The 10817-nt window shown below is 38.2% G+C and overlaps 1 protein-coding gene and 1 long non-coding RNA gene across 4 annotated transcripts in view; one reads left to right on the plus strand and one right to left on the minus strand.

Moving 5' to 3' along the window:
• Positions 1-6480, plus strand: part of mocs3 (molybdenum cofactor synthesis 3) — a 27603-nt gene extending 21123 nt beyond the window's left edge. Inside the window, exons 2-13 of one of the 2 annotated variants that reach the window (XM_008312430.3) lie at positions 1084-1216; positions 1318-1410; positions 1865-1985; positions 2444-2518; positions 2689-2806; positions 2887-2995; positions 3081-3143; positions 3801-3964; positions 4343-4390; positions 4972-5068; positions 5189-5296; positions 5749-6480. In XM_008312430.3, the coding sequence (XP_008310652.1) occupies positions 1084-1216; positions 1318-1410; positions 1865-1985; positions 2444-2518; positions 2689-2806; positions 2887-2995; positions 3081-3143; positions 3801-3964; positions 4343-4390; positions 4972-5068; positions 5189-5296; positions 5749-5906 (1287 nt within the window). In that variant the 3' untranslated portion in view covers positions 5907-6480. Of the gene's footprint in view, positions 1-1083; positions 1217-1317; positions 1411-1864; positions 1986-2443; positions 2519-2688; positions 2807-2886; positions 2996-3080; positions 3144-3800; positions 3965-4342; positions 4391-4971; positions 5297-5748 lie in introns of both variants that reach the window. The other variant, XM_017038658.2, reaches the window with a different exon arrangement.
• Positions 1299-5115, minus strand: LOC112487442 (uncharacterized). Of its 2 annotated transcripts, none has more exons than XR_003050504.1 (4): positions 4978-5115; positions 3728-3956; positions 2669-2788; positions 1299-1465 (listed from the first exon to the last, which is right to left on the minus strand). It is a non-coding gene; the product is annotated as an uncharacterized LOC112487442 (long non-coding RNA). The 2 variants fall into 2 exon arrangements; XR_003050505.1 differs by having other exon boundaries at positions 1303-1436.
• Positions 6481-10817: the final 4337 nt, after the last annotated feature.

The raw sequence follows: 10817 nt of genomic DNA on the forward strand, positions 1-10817 counted from the left end.
TTAATACGACTGTAATTACAAACTAAGTAACTACAGTGGACGGGAATAAGCCAATCAGAAGACGAGCTATTGTTGAAGATTCCGGAGACTTTTTATTTCAAAAATATGCTTTAGAATGTTTGCGTATAAAGGTGTTGCTAGGCAGTTTATCACGAACATTTTGTGGTCGTGATTCGCCGTTTGACTCTTAGATGTGCGAATTAAAAAGTCGCTAGTTGGTTAATTTCTCACTGTAAGTGAAACAAACAAACAAATGTTGACGTTTTTGTTATACATTTAAGCCAGAATAAGGAGCTAGCCTCAGGGTCAGTAGTCTCACGTGCTGTACATTCCCTTGGTACGAGAAGTGATAAAGTCAAAATACTAACGAAGAAAAGTGTGTAATTACTGTCCAAGATACGTCTTAACAAGGTTTATGTTGCTTTCTGTTTTTTTCTGCTGATATTTTGAGTTAAATTAAAGTAAACTGGTAAAGTAATATGTCATAAGCTCTGGTAACTTTTGTAAAATTGACCTGGGACTTAAAGTTTTTTAAAATAACTTTTATAGAAATTCATTTTCAGCTTTTTTTCCCTACCTAGTTACACACAATCATTAGTCAAATTTCCAAAAAAAAAAAAAAATCCTAATTATTATCACTGTTCATAACAGATAAATATATACATTTGTCTATCCAGTGGTACAGACTACTAGAACATACTACAGCTATAGTACAGATGATACTATATGGGCATAATACTTGATATACTGTAAAGACACAGTGACCTCAAAATGAAAGGTGAAATCATTCTTGTAATCAAATCGTCATTATATGGGAGACAACATCGACAGATTTCATAACTACTGAAAATGTGAACATGTTTTTAAAACTCAACTATGGGCCGTCCCTTTGAGACAATTGAATACGTCATAACGGTTAATTAAAAAGAAAAGTATGTTACAAGCAAGTACTACTTTAGGTTGTAATTTTAATGTTAATCCTAAAGGTTAACATAGAACAATGATTGTCACGTAGGAATACTAAACATTCTACTAGAATGTTCTAACTATGTTCTAACTCAATTAGCATTTTCTATGTATCAGAGTAAAACCCCGGCTCCAAGGCCTGACGTCAAAGTGACTCCTCCCACTTCACTGACAGCCAAGTCCTCCCTCAGCAACGAGGACATCATGAGGTACAGCCGACAGCTCCTTCTCCCTGAGTTTGGTGTCAAAGGTACGGAGACTGTGTCATGATGACGTACGGCCGTGTGGGAATGAGGGTCGAGATAACACAACACAACTGAACACAACGCGCTTGTTTTTGACCGTCCGCAGGTCAGATCAACTTGTCAAAGACGTCCGTGCTGGTCGTCGGCTGCGGAGGACTAGGCTGCCCCCTGGCACAGTACCTGGCAGCGGCAGGCGTAGGTTGGTAACTGAGTCGTGAAGTTGTCCTAAACCAAACATCATTTTGTTCTTGTTTCTGAGATGTAAGTGGTTCATAACAAACCAGGGTTAAACTCCTGATAGTTCAGGATTAAGTCTGAGTCACTTCACAGCTAAATAAAATAAAATATAAATAAAGCTGCAAGAAACATGTTTCCATTGGTTTACATTTCTCAAAATTCTTAAACCAGTTTAGTGCTGTTAAACTAAACTGTATTCACAGCCCTTTTTTTTTTACTTTTGAGCTTTTCTCTTTTAAACTGTTAATTAAAAAAGTTAATTAAACATAAAAGAAATTTGTGTGAAACCCAATCATGATTTAAGATTTTTATTTTTTTTATTTTGTTGGTATGATTTTATTTTATTTTGTGTTTTTACACCTTCAAAGCTGACCCCTGACTGATTTTCTTGATAATAATTTTGTGTGTGTGTCCAGGTCGACTGGGTCTAATAGACTACGACGAGGTGGAGCTCAATAACCTGCACAGACAGGTGCTGCACAGAGAAGAGAACCAAGGACAGGCCAAGGCTTTATCTGCTGCCAGTGCTATTAAAAGGTACTGCACATACATGTGTGTACAAAACACACGTGTATCTGGAGCAGATGTCTGATAAAAAAAAAGTTGAAACATTGTTGAAAAATAATCAAAACAAATATTATATTTAGTGTGTTTATATTTGGCAACTGTGTACTGTAGTACTACGATAGGTTGTGTTTGTTTTATATTTGTCCCAAATCTACGAATACGGTGGGAGTCTTGCTATTTGGCGTACAATACACAGTAATTGTCACATGAGGGCGCCATTTCACTAAATTTTCAAAAATGCACATAGTATCGAACATCCGTTTAATTAAAGTCTCCCATTTGATTTCTGATGAGAACAAATATTTGTTCATAATTTTTTTCATCTTAACCTTTGCGTTCATGCATAACTGACGAGTGTTAAAGATAATATTCTTTTTGTCGTTACCTCCTTATAAACTGATTTTGATTTCTTCTTCCTTTTCCTGCAGTTTAAATTCCACTGTACAGTGTTGTCCATATCAGCTGCAACTGTCACCAGAAAATGCCCTGGATCTCATTCAACAGTATCCTGCAGCTAAGCTAACTCTCGAGTGGCTAATCCTCGTCTCCAACATTCCTCAAATCCATCCACCATGCACTGTTTAAGTTTGATTTGATAACTTCAAAAACCAGAGTTTACCAAAAAGCCTTTCTAATAAATTCTGTGACGATACCTTGACCTTGGTGACCTCAGGTATGACATCGTGGCAGATTGTTCTGATAACGTGCCCACTCGTTATCTGGTGAACGATGCCTGCGTCCTCAGTGGAAAGCCTCTGGTGTCGGCGAGCGCTCTAAGAATGGAGGGACAGGTTTGTTACAAACTTCGTCTTTTACCTTTTTTTTCTGTCAAACCTGTGTTTGTTTGAATTTTTATCTTTTTTTATTACAGTTGACAATATATAATTATAAAGGAGGCCCCTGTTATAGATGTCTGTACCCTGCACCACCTCCACCAGACACAGTCACCAACTGTTCTGATGGAGGAGTTTTAGGAGTCGGTGAGTTAAGTACTTTGTTTGGTAGTTAAAAAAAAAGAATCACGACTTGTCGATTCTCCTTAACATCCTTCACTTTGTCTCTAAGTTCCAGGAATAATGGGCTGTTTACAGGCTTTAGAAGTTTTCAAGATCGCCTCTGGACAAGGATGTATCCTTTGGTCCTCCATTTATTTGAGCAGGGGTTCCCAACCCCCGGTCTGGGGACCGGTGCTGGTCCATATGTAAGGTCATTTGGGACATTTTGGGAAAAATGTTGGGGACAACTGTAATAGAGGATGATTAAAAAAGTCAACCTATCAATATAGAACAGAAGCTGCACTGTGGTAGGGTGGGCTATTGCACTTGCCTTACAGCAGGAAGATCCCTGATTTGGGTTTTTCCTGTGTGGTTCGATTCAGTCCAGGTAATCCAGGTTCAATATCAGCCGTTACTGTGGACCAGTAATACTGCACCATGGTTGAAGGATCATTACATTTACAAAATAAAACCTCTTTCAGACTTTCTTCTGTTAGTATCGGAGTCTGAATGACCTTTGACCTGTTGTTTTGAAACATTGACAGATTATTTTTGAATGAAGAAAGTAAAGGGATATGACTGGATTCTTTTGGAATGAAGTAAATTAGCAAAACTGAAGTACTTTTTTTTCACTGTGTCCCAATGACCTAAAGACTGGCAACGGTTCCCAGACCGGGGTAAGAAAACAGATTTTCAGTGTTCAGTCTGGCTACTCACCCTGATGTGACCTGTAGGGGGCCGTACACCAAGTGTGTCCAAATGAACAGGAATCCTTGACTGTGGCTCTCAGCGTCCTTACACCAGCAGCTGATGATGTTCGATGCCCAGGATGCCAGATTTAGGTCCATCAAGCTGCGGCCCAGGCAGAGTGACTGTGCAGTGTGTGGACAGAACCCCAGTGTGACCAAACTGGTGGACTACGAGAGCTTCTGTGGATCTGCAGCCACTGATAAGGTTTGTTGAAGAAAGACAATTGACATAATTGAGATAATTTGGTTTTACAGTTTTACATGTTACATTGAATACACATTAGTATTAATTAGGAACGTTCAATATTAAGTTTCGCAACTGCAATGCTGCCATCTAGTGACTTTCACTTTCATATACAGTTGTTTTTCCCCCAAACTATTTTTAGGGCACACATCATTTGGTGAAATCGGATTATCGGGTTTTCATTATCAGAGGAAAAAAACAATAACGATTCTTACAGATATTACATAAGTATGCTAATATCGGGCCTACAATATCGGCTGGCCAATATTATCGGACATCCCTAGTATTAATACCACTTTATTAGAGGAGAATTCTTTAATTCATTTTTTTATGTTTCAGTGCCGGAAACTCAACCTTCTGTCCAGGGATCAGAGGATCACAGTTCAGGTGAGGAACATTTTCCTCCAGAATCTGATGGTCATTGCGTGACTCCCCATATTTTCTACTGTTTATTGTACTGTATTATTATTATTATTCTTAATTTTCTCAGTTTTCGTGTGCATTCATAACCTGATTACATCTCACAGTGGGCCCAGCCTAAAATGGGAAATGACTTCAAATGTGCCTGTAGATTTTCTCTGGGAAAGAACAACAATGCTGTATTTGGCTCCCGGAGCACTGGTGGTGGACTGCGTCTGTTTATATTTCTGCAGCGCTGGCACTTTTTAAAGCAGCTGAGTCATTAGGCTCCAAGATGAGGATCATGATTGATTGGGCTGCAATCGAGGTTGTGGATAAAGGGCTCCGGTTAGGAACAGCGTTGTTTCCTCCGATTTAAGGAAAAGCAGTTAAAAGGCTCAAATTACTCTGCAAATATAAACGTCTGAGCTTCATTTCAACATGGGGGAAATTTGATTTCCCCGTTCAACTGTGAGGGCATGAATCACAGCCTTAAACACTTCTCTCCAACTTTACATTTTACTCTCTGTGTGTAATACATTTTTATATCATAAATAAATAAATTACAGGCTTACAAGCTGATGCTGGATAAAGCTGAGCCCCATCTCTTGTTGGACGTACGCCCTCTTGTGGAGGTGGATATATGCTCCCTGCCCTTCTCTCTCAGTATCCTTTTGGAGATGACTGTGCAAAAACACTGTGTCCTGTTGTCTGTGTTTCCTGTTGCCCGTATTTCCTGTTGCCTGTGTTTCCTGTTGCCTGTGTTCCTTATGCTACTGCTCCCAGACATCCCTCTGTCACAGTTAGAGGCCAAAAACAGTGACGACATCCACCTGCTGAGAGAGAGAATCAGTCACTTAAAACACCAGATCGCAGGTATCTCCCAGCCTCCAGGTAAGATGTTGAAAACTGCGATTTTTAGCATCATTGCTAAATGAAAATGCCTTTTTTTTTAAATTTTTTTTGAACAATTGTGCAGGAACAGCTAGTTGTGCTAATTCACAGTCGACCTGTCGCCTCTAATTCTGGATACGCAGGAAAAGCTCATATAATGAGGTTGCTAGGCGATCTCTTTTCCAAAACAAGCATGATCAGCCCGGGCAGCTGGCCGGGCTTTGGCCAAATTAATATTCAAAATGTTATTTTGGAGGTCCGCTGGATTTAGCCTGTTGTACATTTAACACTGATCTAAATATAGTTTGTGTCACAGCACTTTATGTAGCAGTGGTTACTTATATTTATACGCTACATGATTATAATCATCTTAATAACAATCGTCTGGTGGTTTTTTTTGCTGCGTCGGTGAATGACCTGGTTTCTCTGTTTTTTTCTCTCCTTCCCTACAGTCTTTGTCATCTGTAAGTTGGGGAACGACTCACAGAAGGCAGTGAACATTCTGGAGCAGATGAGTGGATTACAGGTGGACAGTATCATTGTCAAGGACATCTGTGGTGGACTGATGGCCTGGGCCAACATTGTTGACCCCTCATTTCCACAATATTGAAGTTTTTTTTTTTAATGTTGAAACCTGAGACATTTTTTTTATTTTCTCTAACTTTTTTCACTCTGTGTTGTGAACTCATCGTTCAAAAATTGGAGCTGATTCTATGTGAAAACTCCAACTTTTGGGGATAAGGATAAGATAAAAATAAAAAACATAAATATTGTACATACAAATACACATACATATGTCCCATAAAAGTATACAATATTCACATGAACATATATAATGGTTAACAAAACGTTAGGAACGTTTCTTATCCCTTGGTCTTTCGCTCCTTTAAAGCGATTAAAACGGTGTTTTACAATAAAATAAATGATTCAATACAAAAACGTGGATATTTAAAGTGAAGGTAAATATACAAATTGTTAACAATGAGACTTAATACTTCAGGGAAATTTAATGTTATTGTGTTGACTGTAAAGACTTGTTATATATTTCCGTTTTTGTAAAAAACTGTTTGCGTGTATTCTGTGTTTTATATTTGGCTTAACGTGGCTGAAAGGAAACGACGTACGTATTGTTTGTGTTGTGCACACGCTGCAGAATTTACAATAAAGTTAACTTTTGACACTAACTTTGACTCGTTAGCCCGAAGTATCAGGTCCGGATCCATCCGGGGGCCTCTGGGTCCTGCTGGACGGCCTGCCGCTGCCTGCTACAAACCAAACCGGGTCGTGTGGGATAAAGTGTTTTTTTTTTTTTTCACTGGCACCGTAGAGTTGGAATAACGGAAAAGAAATGCACATGCGCAGTAGTTGTTGGTGTCCGGAGGCGCCATTGCTTCACAGGGACTGTAGTTCAACTTTTCCTCCCCACACATGGAAAGTGAGTTCATGCGGAGCTAATAAAGGACTTCAAGCCCCAGCGACGGTCGCTGCTCCTTTCTGGTCAGGCAGGGGGAGTAGTCACAGCTGGAAGGATAACAAGATGCGCATGAATTTACAGTCTGGAATTAAAGATACGAGAATATAAATGGGCTCTTCGGATAATCTCTGCGCGCCTGGGATTAGGAAAAAAGTTGGTTTTAGCGTGTTTTAGCCACGACGCTGGGCTTTTTGGTGGTGTTTCCTACGGAACAATAAACGCCGAGGCGCCGCTTCCCGCAGTTGATGGAGTTAAAAAGTTTCTGGAGTTCGCTCACAATGGAGAGAAAAGCGCCCTGCGCTGAATGTGAAGGTAAAGTATCAACTGTTTATTTTTCGACTCAAGTCATTTGGGTCGACGTGTGTTTATTCCGTTGCTTTTTTTTATTTTTTTTTAGCTCTTTGGTCAAAGTTTCACAGGCTCGGAGTGCGGATTCGGGGCTTGTATAAGTTGTTTTGCTGGCATTCTGCACTCGCCTTGTGTTCTGCCAGCGAGCCAGTCCAGAGTGGGAGGAGTGCAGATGTTCACAAACCTCCATTCCAGATGTTTCTGGACTTTCAAATCTTGTAAAACGCGGACAAAATACGCTCTGGCGACTGTCTTTCGTCCCCGTGGACTTTATTTGCATTAGTTTTGGCCGCCTGGCGAACTCAAAGGCAGGTTTAATTGTGTTTACCGAGAGTCGAAAAAGTCGATATTTACCATTGAAACTAGCGAGTAAACGAGAAATGCTTGAGCGGTGTCTGACTGAAGTGACCTATGTTAACAGTAGCAAAACCACAGAACACGTCCTAATATTAGCTATCGACTAAATGCTTTCGTGCAGAGGTAGCATTTTAAACGCAGTATATTTTAAGATACAAACAGGTACATTTCACAAAGATAATCATTTCAAGAAATATCCACGATGCTAACGTCTTCTATTACTACCACCGAGAAGTTGCCTATTAATGAGTAATAGACTAAGTTGTAGATAAATGTTAAGATATTAATACACCCAACTTTTCAACATTGAACTGGATGTAAAACTAAAGCGTTTCTTTAAGAGATGTCCGATTATTTGGTAAGTGCGATTCACCGATACGGTTTTTTTTTTCATTTGGATTTCTGGTCATATTAAAAAAGGTTAATAACTATGAAACATTTCGCACAAACTGCACTCAGTTGCACCATATTAAAAAATGTTAAAAAATTTCGCACAAACTGCACTCAGTTGCACGTTATCTGTCTTCAAAATACTTCAAACTAAAGGATTGTACAATAGTTCCCCATAACAAAACACATATATCTGCCATATTTTCTGTTTGTAAAGTGTTACTTTTGAAGTTATTTTAAACAATAACGCTAATGAATGATTTCTCTTTTTCCTTGCCTTATAATAAAATGTCCAAAAATGTATTATTTAGTTTAGAATTTAAATTAAAATGTAGAAGAGTCACTTGTGAAAACAAAGCAATGACATTGCTGATGACATCAATGGATTTACTTTAGTTTAGTTTAGTCGAAAAGAAAAGACCAGATGATGCTAGCAAAACAAAAGTTGTAAATTTATCCAAAGCATCGATTATTATTATGTGTTATAAAAGCATTATGACGAACTTATAGATATCTGCAAGGTACAGATCAAAACTCAAAACTTTCCAAAAAAACTAGTAACAGATGTGTTAAATCACTTTATAAAAACACCAGCGATTGATTAGGAATCAACAGAGTCCTGTAAAATAATTGAAAACTCCAAATTTGCGGACTAGGAAAAACGTCCCCTCTGCTTCAGAGAGGCCTACAGCCCAGACCAAAGTCTGCTAAAGATGAGGTAGAAGTACATGAGATATACTTGTACTATGTACTATGTAATTTGGTCAGAGATACTTCCCATTTTTGGAGAAGGAAAGGAGAGGTACGTTGCCCAAAGAACACCTTCTCCACAGCTGTTATTGAGCGTAAAGCCGAAATTCACTGTTTCAATGTTCAACACTAGGATTCTACTTTAAAACTGGTAAACAAGAATTTCCAGGAGGCAGAAGGAAACATTATTGACCGTCTGCTCTGACCCTTAAAATTGTCAGAAAACCATGAACTATGTAGAAGCTCTAAAAATTTGGTCAAAGAAGAATGGGCTTCTCAGGCTTTACTGTGTCCCTCAAACTCGTTAAAACCAACCGCAAGCGACTGCTGCCTGTTGCTCGGCAACAAAAGTCATACAATAATAAATGGATTCAAGATATTTACGTTTTGTGAAGATGATGTCACGACACTAGCACTGCAACTGGTTTTTCTCATTTACAGTTAGTCAATGTTAAGGTGACGATTAGACTGGTCATATCTGGTGTCTATATCTTGTCTATTAGTGCTTTTTAATCGAAGTCCTGTCAGGAAGACAATATTATTTAGCAAAGTTATGGTTGTATTTTGCTTTTACACCATACGAAAGTCAAACTGGTCTGGTCTTATTGACCTAGCAAAGTTATGGTTGTATTGGTAGTATTTTGCTTTTACACCATACGGAATTCAAACTGGTCTGGTCTTATTGACCTGGCTAACTGTCAATATATGAAACAAACAAAAAAAATGATCTGGAAAGAGTTCCTTCCACCTGAATGTCACTAAGTAGGAACCTTACGTCTTGGTTTAATAGCATACTGCCACCTACTGTACTAGAGTGTGTTGTCCCATGGTACAACCAGTGACTTTTTGAGATAAGCCTGTAAGAAGGCATACAGCCAAATATTGCAAATGTGTCAATGATGTAAACTAAGTGTATTTGGTTTCACTCCTTGTATTATGGGTGTGACCTGAAATGCATTGAAAAATGTGTTGAATTGAATGTGAGCCCAAAGACAACATTCTCCACCCAAATATATTCATCCTACACTCAAGGAAAGCCTTGTAGTTTTTACTAGCCTCTGTCGTTGATTTATACAATGGACGTCGCAGCCCAGCTGGATACCTTAGCCCTTGAGCAGGGCTTATCTGACCCCCGACTTAAGTGTTTATTATTTAGGGCAGCTCACAATGGACAATAAATGATAAAAATAAAATCAAACTCACACAGACACCATAGGTGTGACCTTGCTTTTGCTGCTAACGTTGCATTACTTTCTGGTAATGTTACTGGTCTGTTATCTGACTTGAACAAAGCAGGTTTATGTACACTAGTTGAGTGTCAAGTAGTTTAACACTTGACTTGAACAAAGCAGGTTTATGTACTCAATACTAGTTGAGTGTCAAGTAGTTTAACACATTTTTCATACCCTTTTGACCTTTAATTTTCTATCAGTGGAAACATTTTGCGAGTTTGAAGAACTCTTTTCATCGCTGGGAACATTTCAACAGAAAAATATTTCTCCTAATGACAGTAAATTATATAAAGGGACATGACAGAGCCTGTGAATTTCAAACATGAATAGAAGACAGTTGTCTTTTAAATTAGCTTTAAACTCCTGCTGGGCGCTAGATATTATTAACTCGACGTCGATGTTAATTAAGTTACCACTTCAGTATGTCATTAACTCGGCCTTCAAACAGATCTTCTCCTTTAATGCTCACTATAAGGCTGTATTTTTTGTACTGTACTGTAACTCAAACCAAATCAACACAGAGGAAATGTGCTAGCCTCGTAACTTACCATGAAACACTTTTCAAAACTTTAACAAGCTACAAAGTACTGTATTTTCGTCAACAGACAATTATGGCATAATGATAAAAAATAACAACAACATCTGTGCAAAAATTGTTCATAATTTGTAATAAATCGTGATTTAACTATGGACAATGGCTCCATTTGTTCAAGACTGAATATTTAAATCTACTGCCAGCATCAGTTTTTAATTCCTAAAATGTAATCTATTGAATTAGTTTGAGAAATTTTCCATGACAAGATTCAAGATTTATGATTAAACCAGTATATTTTCTTTCAAATTTCAATTTCATATTTAATCTTTTTGGGCTTTTGTAGCCAAATGATAACATACTTTGACATATATCCAATGTTCAATACAAGTACTGGAACTCATGCTGATATCAGTTTAAGCCCAGTATTTTTATCAA

Source organism: Cynoglossus semilaevis, chromosome 1 (assembly GCF_000523025.1).
Source record: "Cynoglossus semilaevis isolate Cse_v1.0 chromosome 1, Cse_v1.0, whole genome shotgun sequence".
NCBI lineage: Eukaryota > Metazoa > Chordata > Actinopteri > Pleuronectiformes > Cynoglossidae > Cynoglossus > Cynoglossus semilaevis.